At 33.9% G+C, this 24,906-nt stretch overlaps 1 protein-coding gene and 1 long non-coding RNA gene across 7 annotated transcripts in view; one reads left to right on the forward strand and one right to left on the reverse strand.

Annotated features, from left to right (window-relative positions):
* The window catches only part of LOC148653804 (uncharacterized), an 84,486-nt gene extending 80,550 nt beyond the window's left edge, over positions 1-3,936 (forward strand). Inside the window, exon 3 of the long non-coding RNA XR_015924843.1 lies at positions 3,879-3,936. This is a non-coding gene — a long non-coding RNA (uncharacterized LOC148653804). The remainder of the gene's footprint in view (positions 1-3,878) is intronic.
* Positions 1-24,906, reverse strand: part of tenm1 (teneurin transmembrane protein 1) — a 339,710-nt gene that overhangs the window by 89,883 nt on the left and 224,921 nt on the right. For 5 of the 6 annotated variants that reach the window (XM_088596739.1, XM_088596742.1, XM_088596738.1 and 2 more), the window contains 4 exons: positions 18,596-18,757; positions 6,614-6,822; positions 3,826-4,036; positions 1,087-1,188 (listed from right to left, as the gene is read on the reverse strand). In XM_088596739.1, the coding sequence (XP_088452865.1) occupies positions 1,087-1,188; positions 3,826-4,036; positions 6,614-6,822; positions 18,596-18,757 (684 nt within the window). The remainder of the gene's footprint in view (positions 1-1,086; positions 1,189-3,825; positions 4,037-6,613; positions 6,823-18,595; positions 18,758-24,906) is intronic. The other variant, XM_088596741.1, reaches the window with a different exon arrangement.

A 24,906-nucleotide genomic window follows, 5' to 3' on the forward strand; every position in this document is an offset into this window, starting at 1 on the left:
CTGTTGTATTTGTGTATAATCACCCACACACTTACTTGTACAATACTAAAAATAGTATACATTATTAAATTGCTTTGTAGAACGATTCCTGGGTTAATGTATGACTATTCTATCCTTGACTTTTTTATTCTACAAATCAGAACATGGTATAAAGAGATCTTTCAGACAGAAATATTCAGCACTAAAAGACTCGAAATTCATTGGTCCTCTATATTTTACAGAATTATCATCCTTTTTAGAAATAGTTTTATAAAGAAAATTACTGTATGAGATGGATATGGAGGACAGTGATTTTTTTTAAATTGCTGTTTTTAGGAACTTTCAATTTAGCTGCTATTAAGTATTACAAAGCAGTTGAAACATTTACTTCACAACTGACAAGATACAAAAATCAATACTAGAAAGTCTCCTAGACTAGAAAAAAAACACTTTATTAATCAACAAAAACATATTGGCTTTAGCAGTGAATTGTCAATAAGAGAATCAAAAACTCTATATGTTGCAACCTGCTATTGAAAGAGTGAATTAAAATGTCTAGTTAGACAGAGGAATTTTATATCTGGATATGCTGGGCATGACTATATTTTATATTCTTTACCCTCCTTGACAATATTGTTCATTCCTTTAGTCTTTTGATCCCATATATAAATTAGAATGTTGACAGTGACAATTTTGCAAAAAAATATAATCTGTAATCCACTCATATTTTAATCAGTACAACACAATATTAATAAACTGCAATAAATACAATAATACATATTCCAGTGAATAGACAGAAATAAAAATAATCTATTTGATCATCTCTTCCTTAGATGTACATTTTATTTATACTATATTACATGCATACACCTACAAGGCACAGAAAATTGGAAATTTCATAGCATTTTATAGCTTGGAAATGCCATAATTGGACCAATTTAACACTTTTCAAAGGTCTTCAGTTGACAATAAATTAATAAGACCTAGCAAATCTGCCAGTTTCTGGCTCTCCAGGGCTGGATTTGTGCACTTATGGTTCAATTGAATGTCTGCTATACACACTGCATAAAATAAGAGTCTTATGCAATAAATAAAGAAAAACACTACCTTTTGCACAGTCAGGTCCAAGAAATCCTGTGAAACAATGACAGTGGCCAGAAATGCACTCTCCATTTCCATTGCAGTTTGTTGAGCACCCATCCATGGTTTCTAGGTACATAAAACACACACTCAGTAATAGCTTATAGGTAGAAATTCAATATTTCCTGATGAAGTTGTTCTGTAGTTGCTAAGGGCACCCAACAATTTATTTTTTATGGGTTTTTTTTTGCCAAGAGAAAACAACCAGCAGTTTAACATGAAAACCAGGTGAACATTTCTCCACTGATTGCTCTCTAGGCAGAAAGAGCCATTAGCAGGGCCTTGCAATGCTACACATCTGTACTTTTGAAAAACCATTTTGAAAACCTCTGGATTTGTTTTTAAAAGGAGTTACAGTATGGCTACTCTACACCCACTAATCTAGTGCTGTTGTACTTCTTATTCTCAACCTGGTGCTTGCCTTTAGAGAGAAAGATGAGGGATTCTATAAAGGGAAAATGGAGATCATAGGCTGTGTCATGTATGTGATACTGTATGTAATGCATTTGAACATGTAGTATTTGAACTGAAACATGATGACAGCTATGAATTAATTACTGGGTACATAAATATTCATCACAGAAATCTTATGAGAGTTTGAAATGAAAAATCAAATTTCCACTACTAATTCATGTTAATAACTGATGAGATAAACTGAGATCCACAATCAAAATCTTAATTTAATGCAACATGCAAATTATATTGTACTGTATATGCGGTATATAGCATACATACTGTATTCATATCAGTTCTTTTTTGTAATACTCATTTAGAATAGTCATATATACATTTTAATTATCAAAATACTGGTAATGGAAAAGATTTGTGATGAATATTTTATCAATAAGGGAGTTGTGCTGGTGCAGTGGTTAGCACTGCTGCCTTAGGTTCAAGTCCTAAGGCAGCCTGTGTGGTGTTTGTACAGTACGTTCTCCCTGTGTTTGCTTGGGTTTCTGCCAGGTGCTCTGGTTTCCTCCCACAGTCCAAAGACATACTGGTAGGTTAAATGGCTTCTGCAAAATTGGCGCTGGTGTGTGTTTGCAGCTACAGTATGTGTGCCCTGCAACAAACTGGCATCCAGGATGTATCTTGTCTTGCACTTGTACATGTTGCTTGGCTCCCCTGCAACCCTGGATCAGATAAAGCAGTTAGAAATTGTTACATAGGTGAAGATTTCCTGTTTTTATTTCGAACCTCTAAAGTTATCTTCGGCAATAATGGGCAACAGACCACTGCTACCAAAACATCAGTGTTTCATACAGTATATAGGGACAAGTGAGGACAAAACCACTGCAGAAGAAAAGTTTAATCTTCTCCTCAACCACCCTCCCCCTTTGCGTAGTAACAGTTCCCTTCTTGGCCCATGAGGACCTTGCATCATGAATACATTAGTTTCTAAATTACCCCTGAAGCATTTACATTAGAATAAGTTAAAAATAGAATGAAAACCTTATCAAGAGCAGATGGATAGTGGATTGGCGAATCCCATACCTTTCTTAACATATGCCTAGAGATTGGCAACCAAAGGTCAGTCAATTAAGGTGGATATGCTTTTTAGCTGTTTCAGAACCTATGACAGCGTTTATTTGGAGAAATGTAGATGGCTTATTCAGAATAGTTTAATTGGACATTACACACATAACACAAACTGGGAACAAGAAACTTAATTGTCTCTGTTCGAATGTCAGAGAGAAACACTGCGTGTCAGCTCTTAGACAAAAAGCAGCAATCGTGACAGAATGGTTGGCAAAAGATGAAATTGAGCACAAAAATCCCAGAGCCTTGATGTACTATACTAGTAAAGTTTCAAACCATCATTACATTTTAAAGTGATAGCATTTTACCGCAAACCCAGAGGAATATTTCTTCTGTAATCTATCATATAGAACCACATAAAGTACTAAAAAAATAATGGAAATTAGAATGTGATGACATTTGTCCTTAGAGGCCAAATAATTACAGTATATGTGTCTTCCATATTCTGCATTTCCATCTATTTTCATGTTCTGTAATTTCACTTTGTATTCAATATTTCTTTTTTGGTTTTCAAGTGAGTGACTTACACATAGCTGTGGGAAGAAGATACTGATATGTAATGAACCCTTTTACTGGGTTTAAGAACTTTTTTTTATTCATGGAAACATAACATTTTTCAACACAATAATTTATGATACTGTATACTATTCATCCAAATAATGTATGAAAAGCTGCTCAAAACATACATATAAATATGACCTTTCAAATACCTCCCTGTAACATTTAGTTATTTTCATAGTTATTGCATACACTTGGGTTTTTAGGTGAATAAATACATTACAGTTCGCGAAATTGAATATATGGTGAAAATTTATGGGATAGAAAATACTCACTAGAACTATAGTAGGATGAAGAAAAACCTAGAACAAGAGTGAATGGTGTTTAGCAGCTGCAAAATGTAACACATGTCATTTTAATTAGTAAAACATTTTAATTGTGGAAGAAGTAAAGTGTTTGGTGACAGTGATTTTATTAGTGTACAAGAACTGTATTTTCTGTTATTTATTATTGAGTTTGAATGAATGAACCAGCCCTCTTGCTTTTGAAACACTGATGTTTACTGTTCACCTAAGGACACAGTGGTCAGAGAAACCCAGTTTTTGGACAAGGGAACTATAAAGCCTATTGTATCCAAGTTAACAATCTGTACAGAATTAATATAATTATTACCAATAACAGTGGTCAGGACAAATACTTGTTCCATCTTTTTTCCATCATTGTAGAATGCAAGGTACCAGGTTCCTGGATCCATATATTCAATGAAGCCTGTCTCTTGGAGGGATGTAAGAATCAAATTCCTTGGAGAAGAGCTGGACTCTTCGGAAACCTTTGCTTCTTGTTTAATCAGTTGTTTCCCATCCAGCAGCTTGACAAAATCAAACTGTAAAACAAAACAACACTGAGACCAAGGACTGGTTTAAGTCACAAAGTAAGCTCCTACTTAGAATGAACTGTGTGCTTGACATGTTTGTACAGTATCTCTTTTGTTAGGGTCCCTCTTCCTTCAGGAAATCAAAAAACTCTGTTCACAGATAACTTGTCAAAGTAACAATTCAGACAAACTGCAAAACAAAAAGTAAATAAAACAAATAAAAAGTAGCTTGACTTCAACTGTTTACACAAGTATGACCAGTGCTAAATATTGTATAATGCATGTGTTTATTAAAAAATGAAGAGGTTGAAAATGGAAAAATCTGGCGCAACATATTTATTTAAACGACATTGACATGTGTCAAGAGTTCTCTCTCTATAAATCTTTTTCATAAAATATAAAACTGAAAATCTGCATTAGAGCAAGGTGATTGAACTGAAAGATATGCACAAGAAGACTACATCGCCCAGGGCAGACTGGGAGAGTAATATGGCCGTACACTCAGTGGTGTCATTCGTATTTGTTTGCATTTAAAAAAAAAAGAGAAAGAAGACTTGAATCACTCAATATCTCCTTTTAGCTGGTATGAAGAATTCACACCTTCAGGCCACAAAATATTTTTTTCCTCCACAACGAACTGAATGCTGATGATTCAAACTTTGCCATCCTGCAATATCTGCAGGCAACAAAACTGCTCTTGTGAGCAGCAAGAGTCAGATAAATTCAAGAGCAATACTCAGCCAAGTGTTCCCTCTGGGTTCAGGGATGTGGGTAATTTTGTTTATAATTCAGAAACACACAGCAAGTCATTTAGAGGCACCATTTGGCTCTGCATTGTAAAACTTCTGAAAAGCAAACAAGCAGAGTAGCTTTTGCATCACAACTACTCTAAAGCAGCATTGTCAGTCCCTGCTGGGGAAAGGATGTCACATTGTATGCAATAAGTAATTCTAACAGTTAAGTCAACCCTTGTCATAATTACTGCTTTAATTTCTCTGAGAGCAAAATATCAGAATTTTAGAAGTATACTTGAAATGTATGTTAGTAATGTAGTTATAGGTGAGGAATGTGTCACTTTGATGAAGAATATTTGTCACTTCTATAAAAAATAATAATAAACCCCGAATACCTTTATGTTTTAGATGAGGTTTAAATAGGATAGCCTCTAAAGGACATTTGCTTATTTTATTAACAACAAATATTAAAAAAAAAAAAACATGTACAGTAATAGATGGTCATCTTCTTCTGCCTCAGTCTTTCTGACTGAAAAATTCTGGATTCTTTCCAGAAATTTACCCACATGCCCTCTGCTGTAATGACAAAGTCTCCTTGGAAGAAACGTTAATGTACACGCTCGGCAGACTACCCAGAGGACACAAACGCAAATAAATGACAACAGATTCCAATTATATCTCATCATGTAATAGCTCACAGGTTTGATCAGATGAGGTAAGAGGCATTAAATAATGAATCCGTGGAGAATGCATGAGAGTGACTATAGTGCTTGGCTGGGTGACCTATAAAGAATTCTATCAGTTTTAACTGAATATAACTATTTCTGGTCAAGAAGAACATACTGTATGCCTATCTGTACAAATGAATCCCCAGGAAAAGCTGAAGTGAAGATTAGTCAATGTCAAAGACCACACTGACACACACTGAGTTTGGCTTTCCTTATGCTGAAGTGTAATTAAATATTCTATAGTACTGTATCTCTTTAACACCAAAGAAAGGATAACTAACAGGAAAAATCTTGATTTTTAATTAATCACATTCATTCATTTATATTAAGTGAGAGTATGTCATCTTAGCTCCTCTCTGTTGATATTTTGATCAATATTTTAAGTATTATAAGGGCTGAAAACAGGAGAAACACCGTTTAATGTATTTCAAAAACATTCCTAGAATACTGTGGTTTTAAAGACGTTACACTAACAATGCATTTGTCATTGTGGCATAGACTATTTGGCTGCTGGATAAATGTGTTTTCTGCATTTGCATCTCAGTCAAGTAACACATATTAATGCTGATAACTTTCAAATTGTAGTGGATATATAAAATGAACTTGATGGAGCCAGCTACATATTTAATTGGCTAAAAGAAGTACCATATGTGCAATACATTTCTGTGAAATGTCAGTAATTTGAATTGCAATTTCCAATGCTATCAAGTTTGGAGAGGAGTGACATGAAAAGCAAAATTTAGTTAATACAATGAAATAATAAGAATGGTGAAACAGAGAGAAGTATGGTAAAGCATGATACAAACTAACAGGGCACCTGTGCATAAGACTGATACATATTTAAGTCAGAAGAACAATCAAATACTGTTCAACACTTACTGTAATTACAGTAATTTAATTGTACTTAAGGGAAAACATTTTGGGGATAGAGAAATTATGGTCCTATAAATAGAAATGTTATGTACCAACTACAGGACCACTCCTCACTGTTTTCACATTTTCTCATTCAAATATTACAACATACAAAGATAAAAATAGAATTCTGATATTAAAGACAAAGAAGGAATTCTCTCATCTATTTTAAGAATAAGAGATACAATGCTTTAAAAGATTAAAGAGTTCACCTGAGTGTGCGTAGGGGGGATATTTCTTCTTCCATAAATTCCTAGCAAGGCATCTTTGGCCAGGGAGATGTTGAATTTCACATATGTTGGATGGTGAACGGTAATATGAAACCGCCAAAAAAGTCCTGGAGGAATGGTCTGCATCACTTGTGTTCCAACATCCACTTCTCCTCTGTCTATTGCTCTACCTCTCTGAAACACAGTTTTGTCTGAAATAGAAAAGTAGGACACCACCACACAGTAAGGCAGTGGAGAAAAAAAGGTTTTCAAGCAATGCCCAAAGACTAAGGTTCTAAATATTTGTTGAAAAACGTACAAAATACAAATGTCTCTCTGCTTTGTTTTTGTTGACATTATTTACTATATTTTTAACCTTTTTTTCAGTGTGAGTAATGAAACGTACCAAATCCTAGGAAGCTCCCATGGCATAAGTACAAACTTCACATGTTTAACACTTTATGAACAGGTTGACAGATAAAGCCAATTCAACAGAATGCTTCTTTATCACTAATAATAGGAACCTTAGAAACAATGTGAAAGTGGTCAGCTTGTAAAGGTAGTTCTCAATTTACTATGGGGAATGCATTCCTGAAAAAATACCATGCATTTCAAAAACGTGTAAATTAAAAACCTATTCCTTATAAGAATGACTGTAAACACTGTAGGTGAGAATGCTTTCTGGCATATTCTAGCCACTCCTAGCCAAAGGTTTGGACTCCTTAATGACACCATTTGCACACATTTAGTAATGTAAGAAGTTTATATAGCTGTAATAAAAGTAAACATTACATTTTTGTTCATGGTTATCAATTTCATTTAAAGCATGAAGGAAAGACCTGTTAGTGATGGGTGATGAAAGGTGGAAAATGAATGAGTCACATGCCCATAGACACATCTGGACTGCACTACCTTCAGTTCTTTTACTGTCAGTTAGCCTTTGAAATGTTATTTTAAAGTCTCATAAGTAAAATTATAATATGCTTCCTTATTTAGAGCTTTAGCTGATTATTAATCGATACAGTAACTGTTCAACAATGTGCTCATCTTAAAATGTTTTCACATTAACAAAACAGTTCACTTCCTCTTTGCACCCTTAAATAAAAATAAAGCATTTTTTACTATTAATAAAAGGCTGCATTAACATTAAGAACATGTTAAGGAAAATGTGTTCCTTCACGTTACACTTCTGCTTATGAAGTTTTTAAGTTGACAATGTCTTCCAGTGAAACAGAAACTGAATATGTGGATATACAGGACCCAAATGTATTTTGTTTACTTCTTATTACACAATCATTGTCAAGGATTGTATTTCTTTGTGTTCATACTTTCAAAACCTTTTTAGCCCATAATGGAGGGTTGTTCTCTAATGACTTTGAATCCATTTTATTTACAAATTGCTTGCATTGAACTACTTTTCACACAGTAGCTTACTTTGTTTCAGGGTTTTATTGATTTAATTTTAGATTTACAAACATAAGGTACAGAATAAGGTACTAAAACACCTTTTAAAGATTTATTTAGTAGTGTAAGATGATGGGAAATCAGGCTGGAAGAACATTAAGACAAACATCACCTAAATTCTTGTGTGACACCCAAGTGACTCTATACAACCCCAGTTCGACAATGCATACTTGTAGAGTATACTGTCTCAAACATTCAGTCTAATTTAAATTGCCTGTTAAAGGACAAGCAATTTAAAGTGAGAACTAATTTGTCCTAAATTAAGAAGGTAAATATTTTTTGTAGGTCTTTTAAACCGAAAATCCAGAAATTAAGAACACGTAAATCGATAACTACCTGTATGTATCATTATCATTGTATGTATCACTGTCATGCTTTGACTCATCTTACTGTACATATACCTGTAGTTTCAATTAAGCTTTTACAATAAGCAAGTCCTTCTGATGAAACTAATGACATCATTCAGAATGTTATCCTAATGTGATCTGTAAGCAAGACCAGCACGAAATGTTTTTCTGAACACACTTCACACATACCCAGTAGGGCATCCTTTATTTCCCACTAATGCAAAATCAGATGATCGTTTTGTTCAGTTTTGACATTAAAGATGATCAATTAGTTAATTCTGTGCCATTTTAATTATTAATTATCTTGTTTTTCCAAAACGCAGTAACCCATGTTCAGGGAAAAATAATGTTAATATCAACTAAACCTACATACTGTACATACTGTAAGAACATAAGGGTACAATGTGAGGAGACCATTCGGTTCATCTAGCCCATTTGATAGTTAATATTTAATTGATTAAAGAATCTCAGTCAGCCATTCCTTGAAAGAAGACAGTATTTTAGCTTCAACAATATGACTGAACAGCTTGTTCCATACTCCCACAACCCTTGGGTAAGTACTTCCTGTTCTCAGATTTAAAAGTTTCCACTTTGTCCTATAGTTCATGTTTCTGTGTTTATTTTGAAGAATTCTGCTGGGCTGACTTTGTCAATGACTTTGAGGATTTTCGAAAAACTTGTATCAGGTCCCCTAGTAATCTTATCTGTGCGAAACTAAAATGGTTCAGTTCTTTCAGCCTGTTGGTGTAGAATAGTCACATTTCTACAATGTGGTGACCAAAATTATACACAATATTCTAAATAAGGAAAAAAATGACCTAATTAATTTTCATAAGGAGACTCTTCTATCTCAGTGTTTCCCATTTTGTACTAGTTTGACTGTCTTGAATTTTATTTAGATCTATTTGAATTTCATCTGCTTCTTCTAAAATGTTTGCTAATACTACTAATTTCGTATTATGCAAACTTGGCTAGTTTACAAACTCTGCCAGAATATAGATCATTTATACACATTCAGAAGAGCCGTGGTCCAAGCATAGATCTCAGTGGTACTCCAGTAATTCCAACTAATTGAAAGACCGAGCTTCGTTGGTAATTGATTGAGGCAGGAAAGAAAAATCACATTGCTGCTTGCGAACTGTGACATGAATAAATTCAATTAATTGATGGTAATGTGCCTTTTAGACCAGATTTTACAAAGCAGTTACCTAAACAATAAGAACACACATAAGGAAACATTAAACTGAGTCCTTTCCACTCTGCAAAAAATAAAGAAAGGGGGTGTTGACTGCAGTGATGTGGACTCTTTATTAACATGTTTCGGACAAATCCAAAAACATGCTAATAAAACCTAGCCTGGTCTTATTAAAGTCTTTCCAATTCTGTTTCCAAGGGAGAAAAAATCACATGAACTGGAGCACAGATTCACAAATTGATTAAAACTCATGGCCTTGAAGTTATCTGGATAAAACAATTAGACCTATAATCTATTTTCTACAAAACTAATTGTCTTTCCAACATTATTTTTAGAGTTCATTTTTAACTAGCAGCATGCGTTTTACATAACAGGTAATTTCTTTTTTTTTCTTTTCAATTAGAGTTATTATTTCCCAGTGCTTAATGAATGGCAAATCGGGCCAGTATTTTAATACCTTGTCTGCTTGAGGTGTAAAGAATGGAGATAAAGATGTCTTGTCTCTCTTTACACACCAACCTGATAGGTGCAGATAACAAGTTTAATGATTTTTCAAAGAACTTGCCTAAGGAGGCATAAAAATATCACAGAAGAGCAGGTCACTATAATTAAGGGAATTCAATTAAAGGGTTTGGAACAGTACCTAATAAGATTGTGGGCATTCTTCCTATTTCAATTGCCAAATTAATGTCAGATAAGTCAGGGCATAGATAATTCCATAGACCTAGAGTTTTTTATTTAATTTTTAACCCTTTATCACCATCTACTGGGAAATAGAGATACTGATTAAGAAAACAAAACTTCTATTAGTACATGAATGTTTGAATGTGCATAGTGCATTATTTGAATTTACAAAACCGCTCCAAATGAACAATGTTTTCCAGTTTTTAAAAACTGAAAAAATATATTGGTACCCTCATACTAAATTGCATCTACTGTATACTATCTTATCATACAAATCAGAGGAAAGGCCACAGTGTGTCATTTAACAACACAAATTAGTAACCATATCACAGTACAGTAGCTGCACAAGAGATTTTTACTAAATCTGCAGAGACCCACAGACTGTATCACAACATACTTAAATCAATAGTGGTGATGAACCAAAGTACAATCAATTCGAAAGTCATGAGATGAAAGCTACTGCAGAATATCGATGTCTTTTAAAATCTATTTGCATGATATCATTCAACATTTCAAAAGCTGTAATGTTTTATCTGCTATCAGTAGGGCCTCATATCACATTCTGTTATTACATTACACATATGAAAAGCAACATGAGAGTAACATTTTTTTCAGAGTCACATTCAGATGTTCTTTTTTCTCTTTCTCTCTTATTCTCTTTTAATAAGAAGTAGTATTCTACCAGGATGCAGATTTATCTTTTGATAATTTTTTTAATGTTCAGCAGACATTTATGAATTTGGTATATAGTGATCTTATCATCATCATCCTATTTTGCGCAACTTTATAATCGTGTGGCAGGGTCTCCTAACCCACTAGTGTGGTGTGGAGTACTTATGCACATAAACCCTCTTTAAAGCTTTAATAACATTACTTTTTTTTACCACAGTGGAAAACAATTCCTAATCCAACTTAATCTGTAACCTGCTTCAATGTGCTGTATTTTAGATCTGAACCTAACCTTAAATAATGGGAGAGCAGCACGTGCCTCTCCATTTAAATCTTAACCTTAAGGATAAAATAACCTGCTTTTCCCTTTTTAACCATTAACCATTGAGAAAACAAAAACTAAACCATGCCTTTCATTTTAAACTATGAAAGAACCAGCCAGTGTCTCCCTACAAATTCTAAACTTTTTTCCTGGTCTAAATGTAACCTTGAACTAGCCTGATATCACATCTAGCTGACTAGACACCTAGACCCATGCTCTGAACCTTTTTATGCATAATTAGTTTGAACACAATTGCAACAGGTCTTACACTCATTGTGTTGTGTGGTTGCCTACACTTTCTCTTTCAAATTGGTCTCTAAGACACAAACTCTCCGAGAAACCGACACAGACAACTAACGGATAGGGCTGCTAGTTTACAAGTATCTCGAAAAAGGGAACCTGATGTGACACCAAAACACAACTTTAAATATACAATCACATTCTTGAATTTGATGGTTATTTTTAAGGCCAATGTGTAGATGTGAGACTTCTTTTTAAAATCAGTCTATGATGGTCTGTTTCCATTTACTTGCCCTTTAACCTATGGATTGCAGTCTTCTGGTTTTTATCCCAAATGATGTCTGAAGGACCTGATTAAATATTTCTTTTGTTAATATTAAAATAATAACCCTAGTGGAGATATTTAAAAAGGTCTGGTTAATCACCGTGCTATGTGATTACTTCCATTAAGGAAGATCATTAAGGTCTCAACCAGATAGGTCAGAGCTCTCTTGAATCTGAGGCCAGAAAGTAGAGTGCCTGTAGAATGAAAGCGAAACTTTATCACACTGCATGATTGGCACATTTATGAGAAAATAAAAAAAAGGTTATCAGTCAGAGCTTCAAGTAAATGCCTTAGAAGTCGATACATGACCATTCACATTGCAAATATATATTCAAATACAGAGAATATAAAGAAAAAAGATCTAACAATTTATGACTGAGTTTTGCATTGTATTTCACTACCAGTAACAATCCTGAATCCTATTATATAGCACAGATAAAAGCACATTAAACGCACTGTGGAGCACATTAAAAGCACACATCTATTAGAACAGGGTTACCAAATGTTTAAGTAAAAACTGAATCATCATCATTTTTAGCCTAATTTTTGTGCCACTCAGAGACAGTAAAAGTATTAAATTATCCTAGTGTTAATATATTATTATTATTATATAACTGATATACACAGTTTGTCATTACACATGGCCCCTGAAAATACTGTATGTTCTATAATTATCTAGACACAGGTGCTACAGTAAAATTCATAGATTTATACTGTACTCAAATGTATGGGTTCTGAAGGCTACAGTAGTATACATTTCATTTTTACTTTTATATATGTACTATACATGATTGTAGCATTTTAAAAACCTAGTTCTCCAATCCCAAAATTGCCATGTGAAATTATTGACATCTACTGTTTCCTTTTCATATTCTTCATAATGTATAGATGCAGCCACGTAGAAAGCACAAGGCACTGCAGGCACCGTGGTATCCTGAACAGCAATGCATCATGGTGTTTATATTTTTTCTAATAATCTGATGCTGGACTGCACTACTCTTCAAAACAGGTGCAGTGAATCCTTAAAGTACAATAGCTGCCTGTGGTTGTCAGGTTAATCTCTACAGTATTAAACGTTTACTAACCTATTGGTGCTTTCCTGTGCTAATCATACTGTATGCATACTCCACTCACAAAATCCAAAGTATTACAGATATTTGTCTGTCTCCTCATGTCAGAGCAAGTAGTCAAATATAAAGTTAAGCTTGTTAAAAGAAGGCAAATAATGATAAAAACTATAATTATATCAACTAACAAGAAGAAAAATGGCTAGCTATAGAAAAAAATGATATATCACAATAAAAGATTTTAGGATTTAATTATAAAAAGTATTATACATAATGGCTTAAAATTTTATTCAAAAGCAAATAAACACATAAAAAATAGATAGCAGACTAAAATAAAAGTTTCAAGTACTTCAAAGCAATTGCAATTTTGATTCAAATGGTGATTCCATTTATTTATAATTTAGCTATTATTCATTATTTATGTTAATTTTAAATTGAACATACTGTGATGTGTAAAATTAATATAAATATCAATATAGAATATATATTATTTGTTATATTTATTTTATTACTGTTAGAATCTTTATTATCCCCAAGGGGCAGTTTGTAAAAGAAACTACAGCTTGTGCAATACATGTCAGAACTCTACCTACAGTATACTTAAATATGCCTGGTCTGTCATTCCATTGAAAAGAACTGTCACTCCCCATAATTCCAGTTTTATTTTGTACATAAGATTATTTACTAGAAATTGTATTTTTGGTTTTAAGTTTTGAGTAAGGAATATTAAGATATAAGCTCATTATTACTGCCCTCTCATTCTATAGAATGATAAAGAAAAGAACTGTTATTCCTCGTCATTCCAGTTTTATTTGGAACATCTTTGAATTTACTGGAAATTATATTTTTGGTTTTATGATTGAAGTCGGGGTTTATAATCTTTGAACTAATAGGCAATACTATTAATGTTATAACATATTGTGAGTAGCTCATTTGGAGTTTGGTAGCAATGTGTACCAACAATCTAATCATTGTATTTAACGTAATTATTTGGCACTAGGACAGTATGCATAAAGGATGATTGGCGCAGGAAAGCAATGATAGGTCAATATAATAGATTTACCTGAAAACCACACACAGCTGCGGTATTTTAAGGATTCACTGCTCAGTAAATCACAGTATTAACAATTTCAGTTGTTTTGATTAGTTTGTAATACAGAACATGTCATATTTTAAAAAACAAGTAATAGGTTCATTCCATACTGAAAAGAGAAGAAAGAAAACACGACGTTTCGGCTGTGGAGCCTTCTTCTTCTTACACCCGAAGAACCTACAGTATTACTTGTTCCTTTACAGCCTACGCATGCTGACGCAGCTACCCACCTGAAATGTTTTTAAAAATATGATTATTAGACTAAGAAAAAAAATATTAAACGCAATTAAAGTTTCACTAAGATGTAACGTAACCTAAATGCTACCTATCGATGTTCTTTGAATGGTGAAGGGCTAAATTTGGTATATAGGAACTGAATGAAGTATACTGCAGTTTGATTTTCGCTGATGCGAGTTTTGACTTAAATTCTATATGAATATGTCTATATTTTTTTTAATTACAGAATGTTTTTAAATGCCATGCCTACTGTTTTTTTATTATTATTATTATTATTATTATTATTATTATTATTATTATTACAAACACTGACAAATGGAAAATTTAGAATTTAACAAATGCAACCATTATTACAAGTAAACTAATATTTATTTGATTATAGTCTTCCAGTTATGTACAGAAACTAATTTCGGTAACATAATTAAGAACAATTCAACTCCAATAGACATGTTTAGGCTATTTGCATTAAAGAGCATCTGGAATTTCTTTTAAAGTTTCTTTTTGCACATCAAAACTACAAATATCTGCACTACTGAAATATTAACAATTACAGAAGTGTACCACTAACAAATTGATTAAAATGCGCCACTAGAATGTATAAATTCTGTTTATTAATATTGCTTTTCTTAAGTGTGAACACTGTCAAAATGGCATTTTAATACAATCTGATTTCAAACTAACTTTTACTTAGCAATACTGGTGGTCTTAGAGTGATTGCTTTTCAATTGAAAAAAATGTTTGATATTGATAGGGATATTTGCATGGGATATTGTCAGTGTGTACACTGCCATTGAACATTGGAAACCCTGGTTGTTCAAAACCATCAAGTACTGCATATATATTAACAGCAAAGCTTGTGCAGCTGCCCCACAAGTTTGTCTTGGCAATTCTTGTCTTGTGGTTTTAACCAGTTTAAATACATCTCTGAACATTTTAATTACTTCTGTCTGTTGATCAGGTCATTAAATGAAATTGTAGACCTACTGTATATAATATACAGTATACTGATGGAAAAAAGAAACGCAACATTTTCTGGAATGAGAATATTATAGTTAGAGCTTATGTATTTTCACAAAAAGTCATCAATTTGTTTTCAAGCCCTCTGACCAGCAATACAGAAACCTCGTTAGGTGCACTTTTATCAAAAGAGATCCTGGTGGAACAATGCCTGCCCAGGTCAGCTTTAAAAAGGTCTTAATTCAAAGCTTAGGTCACTGTAAGAAAAAGGGCACACTTAGTCAGTTTTCTGTGCATTCCATAATGCCTTGAATGTCACCAGAAGCAAGGGAGAGGGCCATTGGCATGCTGCAGGCAGGCATGTAATGTGCCAGCATTGCCAGACACTATGGAGTAAGCCGCTCCACTGTGTCCCAACTACAGAGAAGGTTTCAGCAGACTGTCAGGATAGAGACTGTTCAAGATCCGGTCGCCCTCGAGTGACCACACCAGAGCAGGACCGACACATCAGACTGGTCCATCTGAGAGATCGTTTCAGATTTGCCACCTGTACTGCTGTTGAAACTGCCGGCAGACACAATGCCCATATCAGTGACAGGACAGTAAGGATCCATGCTGCTGGCCTTAGAGCAAGGCGATCTGTCAGAGGCTCTCTGCTCACACCTCCTAGACGTCACACCTGACTGGCTTGGGCCAGACAGAGGCTGCGATGGACTCGTCAGCAGTGGCATCAGGTCCTCTTCATGGATGAGTCACTCTTCAGCCTGTTCCACTCAGACGGGAGGGCCAGAGTGTGGAGGAGGTGTTGCGTTTCTTTTTTCAGTATATAATATTCTGATATATAAACATAATATTTAGTAAAACAAATATTAAATGTCATTTAGTTTCACATTTACATGTAAATAACATATTGTATGATATTTATTGAGTGCTACAGAGAAAATGTGTGTGAAAAATTGGTATGTGTACATTTTACGTGCAAGTACTCTCACGTCATACTTTCACATCACTATTCCATTTTTCAATATTATCATGTTTAAATCATGTTTATATGCCCAAAGAGCTGATTTTAAAAATTTATGCCAGCCAAGTTATGTGAATGAGGAATCAAAACATTTGACACGTTAAAGGCTGGCCTTAAAATTGTGAGTGGGGAATTTAGACATTGAGATACATGCAAGGTTTGATTTTTCTCTGTTTCCCACTTTCCCATTTACCATCACCACATTGTCAAACAAAGGTGACAAATCTAAATCTACAAAGTAGAGCATTAATTAATTTCTAATCTTGATCAGCCAGTAAGATCTTGGCAAAGAGATAATAAAGGTTTGGAGCATGGCTCCTAGGAAGTGATTATAAAGCAGTCTCTTCACCTTCTTTAATTAACTGCCTAAGGTGGTTATCATCATTAATTTGAGATTCTGGACAATATAAAATAAAATGATCTGGCAGCATTAAACACCTTGTATGGCACACACAGCATTATAAATTCTTTTAATCTCTCACTAGAACTGGATTTTTTTTCTTCTACTTTGCAGTCAAAAGAATGGAGGTGTCAGACAGCTTTAGCAAAGATGGTTATAAAGCACAAACGTTGACAGTTTGAAACTAAAATCTTTAAATTTACTACAGTACTGGGATTCATTCTTATACAATTATGAACATTAAGGAATCTTTGAGAGGAATTTCTTTTTTTCCTTTATAAGTATAAATCAGTACAATGTACTATGTATACACATATTTTAAAATTGGCTTGACTTTTGAGTGTAGTATTAAGGCTGGACTGGTCTAATGTCAATGTAGTAATTCAAAATAAAATCCAACTTGCCTACACAACGGTATTTCTGTACAGCATGAAATCACGCCTTTATCAAAATATTTCTTAGTGGAGCCCTACTAATAAAAGTATCTTTTGACAGGCCACAATATTCATTATCCCTCTGCTGTTATTATCACTTGAGCCCAAATCCAATTTGAAGGTACAGTACCTGTAATCATGTAGTTTCAAGACTTATTGTCATTGGTGTAGTTATAGGCATTGCAGCCACTGTGACTACACTGTGGCAGCACGAGTAGTATCTTTAACATTTAAGTGTGGGCCCACTTTTAAACCGTGGGATAACACAATGAATTGAACTTAATTTTGGGGGGGGAAAATTGTTATTATTTAATTGCACTAATTGTGATTTTTTGTTCAATGAACAATTGTGTTCTCTCATCATTTGCTGGAATGGTTTTCTTGTAATAGAGTCTGGCTAAGGCCAAGGATAGACCTGGGGCTAGGTGTAAGCATTTAGAATTTAATTAGCAGTAATTTACAAGACCTACTTGAGCGACTGCAATGGGACATCTATGAAGTATGATCTTTAAATATGCTAATTATAAAAACAATAAGCTGATAAAGACAGGTTGAACAAAAGGCTGGTATTTAAAATTAGCTACGGTTCATTACTCCAGTACCTTAAGTCATACTATGTCACGTAGGCCACAAAAGCTTAGAGGTGGTACCCTCAAAAGAAAAACTAAAAGAGAGAAGTTTGCAGTGGCAGCAAAATTGACTAAATAGAGAAAGGTCACAACCAACGAAGAGTTAGCCAACTAAGTTAACTGTAGTTCACAGTTTGCAAGCAACAAGCAGCACAGAGCTCCTGTGGAAACATCTAAGGAAATAGTGCAACATAAACAGGCAGATGATGTGGAATTAATTGCAGTAATACCATGGGCAGTGTACTGTAGTCAGGTGATATTTGTCCTAGCGGACATTTGAAAATGTAACAAATGGACAAAGGAGGCTATATATCATAGCGAAAGATTCTACAAAAATAATTTTAGATGACTTTGCAGTTTATCAGGCATGAAGTAGAGATTTCAAATGAGTGACTAGGCTACTTAATATTATTATGGTACTGCTAGTGTGCGATGTGATCAGGGGAGAGGGATCTATGAAAAAATAAATGTGTACCAGGACCCATGGTCATCAGTTCCACCACTGCATAGCATATTGTAATTTCATGCTGAAAAAAAGAAGAAAAGGTTCACATTTCCCAAGAAGGCTCCACAGCCGAAAAGCTGTGTTTCTTTTCTTCTCTTTCAGCATGGAATAAACCTTTACTTGTTCTTTTGCAGCCTATGCATGCTGACACAGCTCCCTACTTGAACTATTGTAATTTCTATCACATGTAATGAAGTTACTCTATGAACGTATTGTAAATTTACAATACAGATCTTTCAGGCCCAAACTTTTCAGTTATTAAATACAGTATAAAGGGCACATTAGAAAAAAAAGATATGGTATGTTTACAGTTTCATCCTCAAAACAGAACTAATCAACCATTTCGATCAAAAACGTAAACAGGAACATGCTACTAAATGGTCCTATTCTTACCTCCTTTTTCGCCTTTGTCTGGCTTATCTGAACCAGGTGCCCCAGCTGGTGAAAAGGTTGTTTCTATGGTATCAGAGTCTTTGCCCAGTTTGCTGACTCCATTTTCATACAGTTGTCCATCCACTGGCTGCAAGTGCCATGTTAGACCAAACAAGTGTACTGCTGTAGAAGAAACACATAGTCAAATCCTTACACTGTTTTTGTCTGGGGTTTTGTGCAAACATTAATGTTCACATTATTACATCACTCTGAAAGCTGCCCAGGGGAGTGTGTGCCATTTGTATTGACTTGAAAGTTGAACTTAATATTGGTCTTCTTACTTGAAGTGTGGCATAACTGAGTATCATTCATTTTCTCTCTTAAACTCCACACAGAGTTTATATGCTTATTAAGACACAGCATGACAGTGGCGGGCAATTAAGGCAGTTCTCCTGAGATACAGTCTAGGGCATGCCTTGAACTTGTAACATATCCTTTTCTGCATGACTAATGATCTCTTCATGACTGCTACTCAGTCAAAATCCATTTGAGCCCCTAAAACTAAAAAGGTTAGTGATTTTTTCAAATAATTTTTTAAAGTAAAAATCTAGGCAGTTATACACGATTGTTTTACACGAAAAGAAGCATTGTCATGTAAACAAAGCTATTTTTGAATCATGTAAGTTTTATATGATTACTAATACTGTGTTATTTTTCATATCAAACCCTTCAATATTTGCTGCTTTTTACTTCTATTTATTTCTATCTCTGAGGCACCACAAGTGGCAAAGTTGTAAAGTCCCTCTTAATCTGGTGAGTTCCTCTTGTGTACATGACAACACACACATGACATGGGATGTGTGTGTGATGTCTGAAAATTGCATTTGTTTATTTTTACTTTTTATGCAGAGCAATGCATTATATCACATTCCAGCTGTCTGAAAATGGAAAAATAAGATAAAGATCACCTCTTCCTATTTGCGCTACAGGTGAAAGAAGAAAGGGAAAGCTGTTTCATTTATGAGCTTAATAATTGATTCCATAACATTAACAATCTAGTGGCCCTGCAGGAAGCCAGAAATTAAAGTGTGCTTGTGATTAGCAGTAGCTGCTCTCCAAAAGATGATCTACATTACAGTCACTTGTGTAGAATTTAAATATGCAAATCAAGGTAATTGACTTCTAACAACATCAAAGTATCTTTCCTCTTCCTTCTTCCATTCTGACGTCTTATATTTCTTAAAGTAGACAGGACATAGATTATATTCCGTGCATACTAAAAAAGGCAGGATTTTGTTCCCAATTGATGTATAGTGCAAATTAAACTTGCAAGAGTTCAGTTCAACTCAATTTGCATTAATTTTAAATAAGTAAAAAAACTCATTAAGATGATTTGGTTTCAAAATATGTAACTTTTCAGAACAATCAAACTGAATTAAAACTAAGTTTACATTAGTTGCAGACATATGAGCTTTATACTCTGTTGGGCAGCAGGGGAAATGAGAGTCATAGAAGAAACCTGTTAGAAACATATAAAGTAATGGAAAAATGGTAAAGAGTGCTCAATTTTCAGTGATGGCAATGGAAAAGTACTGTTTCCAAAGTCTATTTTCTATAGAAGTGGAAAAGACTTTAGTACTGTATTTATATTATACAATAACTTTGCATTATATCATCTATATTTCAGATTTGATAAATTTCATATCTGATTATTAAAATTAACATTTTTTTAAATCCTATTTCGATTACATAAGTTTCAAAACATCTCATCTCAGAATATTCAGAAGAACATACAGTAGGTATATAATATTGCAATGCAGATGTAATGAACTGTTTGTAAAATTAATTTATAGCCTATTAATATTTTTTTTCCATTTATTCATAAACCACAATGGAATGTAATCACGTTCCCTAATTCAAAATACAAAGAAAGATTTATAAAATGTACAACTTTTTCTATTAGCTATTAGAGAGCTAAAAATCTAATTATATGACAGCATTATGTATTAAATTTGCCATAACCTTTAAAAGAACACAAACTTAAATAGCTACTTAAAGCTTTATGCTTTTTTACTGCACATTTACTGCATTGCTAACCCCAATTTACCCTGTAATGGAGGAAAAGTTCTTGGCTAAATGCCTTAAGCTTTACGACATACAATCATTTCTCTCAATGGTTGTTGACCTTTGGTGGGGCACTTAAGCCATGCTGTAAACCAGTCACTGAGTAAACCTAGAAAGAATTAAGTTATGTTGCATGGATTTTCTCCTCAAGAAAAATGAGGTTACATTTCAATCTTAAGATGAATCCAATTTTCTTCCCATTCAACATCAAATCATTCTATATCTTCACCATTACATTGTGCTAAAGTACCTACAAATCAAGGTATTATCACTCTAACAGCAAGATTACTTAGGGGATTCTGGAGAATTACTCTTCAGAGAAACCCCATGGAGAACTGTGTAAATTGTAACTTCACCTAGGTAATAATGCATGAGGGTCGAATGGATTTTTTCTTTGCCAAATTTGTATAATCCCTTTAGAATTTTATTTCTCACTTTGTAAGTCTGCAAAAAAGAAAAAAAAATCTAAATTAAACTTCTGTGCACAAGAGGAATGATGGCTATAATGTTCACATCTTATTTAACCAAGATAACTAGCTGTGAATCTATTTTTTTTACTTAATGGAAATACATTACTTCTTCCTCTCTTCAATCTATTATCACGAAAAACTCTCTTCCTCTAGTCTAGATCGAATAGACAGAAGGCATTTACAATCAAAGAAGGATCCTATCAAATAAAAACCTTGTATATCCCTACATTTTTAAAATTAATCTTTTGAAATTCAAATCTCAAATTGATTTCTACAATGATCTTATTTGTGTTAACATGCTTACATTGACTTTGAATTTCAAAACTATTAAAGCTATGTAATTGCAGCCTGAGGAACTCAGAAAGCGTGCAGTTACAAAAAAAAAATGTTGTAGAAACAGTACATATATGTACATGAATGAAATCAATTGCTTTATAACAAATCAATGACATAATATGGGATTGGTTCCCATACATTCTAAATGAAGGCCCAAACACTGGTGTTGACCATTTTGCATTAATGACCACTTTTAGCTTTTCTGTAGTAGATACAGACTTATGGTTTCCCTCAATACCACCAATTCAACATTATCTGTTTTGCACCTTCTTTGTATTAAGTTTCCATATGCATTTTTGCTTCACTTTTGATTGTTTGATTTCCCTCCATTTCCCTAAGGGGCAGAAATGAAGGACCCATTCTGTTGATCTATTAAAGTACATAGATGATATGGCCCTAGTAGGTTTGTTTACGGGGGATGATAGAGAAGGGGTGGAGAATTACAAATAAGAAAAGCGGGAAGGTAGTGTCAGTCAAGCATGCTTCATATTAATGTTGATAAAATGAAAGAACTGGCTACCTGTAATAGTAATATAATAGATTTTCAACCTCTCTCCGTTATTAATCAAGCCGTGGAGGTTTGTTCAGTGTTATAGTAATAGATGAAAATTTAAACCGTAACAGAGAATACCAATTACATTTTTAAAAAGACTAGTCAGCGTACAGTATATATTTTTGATTGGGAAGATGAAAGATTTTAGGGTGAGTTAAAACATTTTAGAGTGGGTCTACAGAATATCAGTAGAAAGCATCCGTACTTCACTGTGTGGGGTGGTAGCCTGAGTATTAAAAGTAAAGGGAAATTGTCCAAAAGTGTAAATATTGTTAAGAAAATAATTGGCTGACTACAGAAAGAGCTTAAAGAGTTGTATTACAGTATATGGCACTTTAAAAGAAAGCTCAGCTTGTTGTCAATGATCTCTCCCACCCTTTTCATTCCAATTTCCAACCACTACTTTCAGGGAGGCGTTTAGAATGCCTGTGGCCAAGAAAATTGTGTACAAGAAATCTTTTGTTCCCTACGTAATTGGTATATTAAACACAACTAAATGACTGTATACTTTTAGTTTAGTATGTTTATTGTATGGAGCTGTCGGTTTATGTGTAATGTAGTGTAATGTGGGCAAAGTGAGATGTATGTATACAGTATGTATTGTTGCATGTCTAGGACCATCATTTGTTTTAATGTTTATTTATTTTATATTGAGTGCTGATTTTTTGTAGTTTTGTATGGTAAGATAGATAGATAATACTTTATTAATCCTGTAGGGAAATTAATGTGTTATAGCAGTCCAGCCCAAGACAAGCAAAACAGACATCAGAATAGTTATAAAACAAAAGACAAACAAAATAAATAAAAATAAATAAATACATAGGTGTGTGCAAAATGTGCTGATCATAGTCACTGTAAAAACAATAAAATATGTGCAAAATGTGCATAGGTTTATACAGACTGATTGTCCAAAAAGTACAATGGAGTAAACATGCTGTCCATAGAGGAGCAAAATGAAGGGCTAACAGTCCTAGCCTAGGGCAGCGTTATACACCCTGACAGCCGCCGGGAGGAAAGACCTGCGGAAACGTTCCCTTGAACACCGTAGCTGGAGCAGTCTATTGCTAAATGTGCTCCACTGCCCAGTAACAGTCCCATGAAGCGGATGAGAAGTGTAAGTTCTATTTTATCTTGTATCATATCTTCCCTTCTTTAATCTTGGATAAATGATTTTCATGGGTGCTTTGGTTTCAGTACATTAGCCTGCCTAAACAATTTGCCTATACAATTGGACCTCTCAGGGGATCTTTTACAATTTGTAAACAGCAAGAGACAGAAAAAATGAGTGGCAAAGGTGCATTTTTGCATTTTAATTTTGTGAATACTGTATCTCAGTATTCTGAAGGCTTGACTAAGTAGCTAAATGTTATTTTCTTTTAAAGGTCTACCCAGAACAGACCATCTGACCAATCAGAAAGATGCTTAAATTATCTGATTTAATGAAACAAATGATAGTGTGGAAGTCTTTTACGTACAGTATACGTAGCCGTAGGTCCCAAGAACAAGGAGCGTTGAAAAATATTATGTGCTATCATGCCTTTGTATTTTTTCACTCTTTTAGTTGCGTCTATGATAGTTATTATAATATTTTCTGGTGAAATTTATTAGAATATAAATAAAACATTCTGGTATTAATCAAAAAGATTAAATGAAAACTTCATTCAAACTAAATAATTACAGTGGAATACATTTTCAGTTAGGGCTGCATCAATCACTGCATTTTGTCAATATAATCATTGACTTTTATTGACTATAACAACATTGAAACTAAATCCTTAGTTTACGTTAATGTGAGTTGTCTTCTAGTTTATTTACAGTACCACAAAAATCCGCCAAGAAGCAGAGATAGGTGCAAAACCTTTAATTTTTCCACTGCATGAACAACTGCAACAACTGAACAATCCTTTCAATAATAACTATGCCAAGTCATTATTTTCATACATAACAGCGTGCTACCCTGAAGAGGCCAGGATCCAACCAAATATATTTTGAAGACCTACGAGATGCTGGTTCCCTCTATTCATAGGTTTAAAACTAAGAGCAATCGATACAAATGAGGCAAATGCATTAAACTAGAAAGAGATGTTTATATGCTTGAATTCAGAAAAAAAAAAGTTCATTGCTAAAATACTGTTCTGTCACATTACTGTGACTTTATGTCTATGAAATCTAATTGTAAGACAAAACTTACAAGCCTTTATAGCATCAACATCATTAGGTAGCAAAGCATTAGATCCTCTACTGAAACAGATTATGGCATTTTATAAGCAAAGTACAACATAATCTTAACTAATTTCTAGATTAAGTATTGTAGAGAAACAACAGAGCTGCAGTCTTTTTTCTATAGTGTTATTGATCTGATTTTTTTCTTCTTGCAAATTAAGTAGAATTTAAATCATTTAATGAGTGGTAGAATATGCAGATTTTAATGATTAGAATTCATTAAAGATTACAGCATGTACTCAAGCTCAAAACTCTACAAGGAAAACCTTTATTTAACCCAGATAGCTAGGACCTAAACAGTTCTTTTTGTGACAGAAATAATTCACTGCCTGGCTTCCAAACACTAAACTGTTCTCTTAAGAAAAGGGCAGACTATATGGTTTATGGTAGCAGTGCCAGACCAGAATAAGGATTTGAAAACAAAGGGGAAAATGGACTAATCAATAAGATCACTATGAAGCATGAAAGGCCTACTACCTTTAAGGCAAGTTGCCTTGAATCAAAAATACTTCTACTGCCTGACTCCTTTGTAACATTGTGGTTCTAACTTGGCCCTTTGACATTACTCAGGTCCTATTGATTATAACACTTTTCAGTCTGTTAAACCAATAGCACAGTTGACAGAT

The sequence above is a fragment of the Lepisosteus platostomus genome, chromosome 10 (assembly GCF_059453375.1).
Source record: "Lepisosteus platostomus isolate fLepPlt1 chromosome 10, fLepPlt1.hap1, whole genome shotgun sequence".
NCBI lineage: Eukaryota > Metazoa > Chordata > Actinopteri > Semionotiformes > Lepisosteidae > Lepisosteus > Lepisosteus platostomus.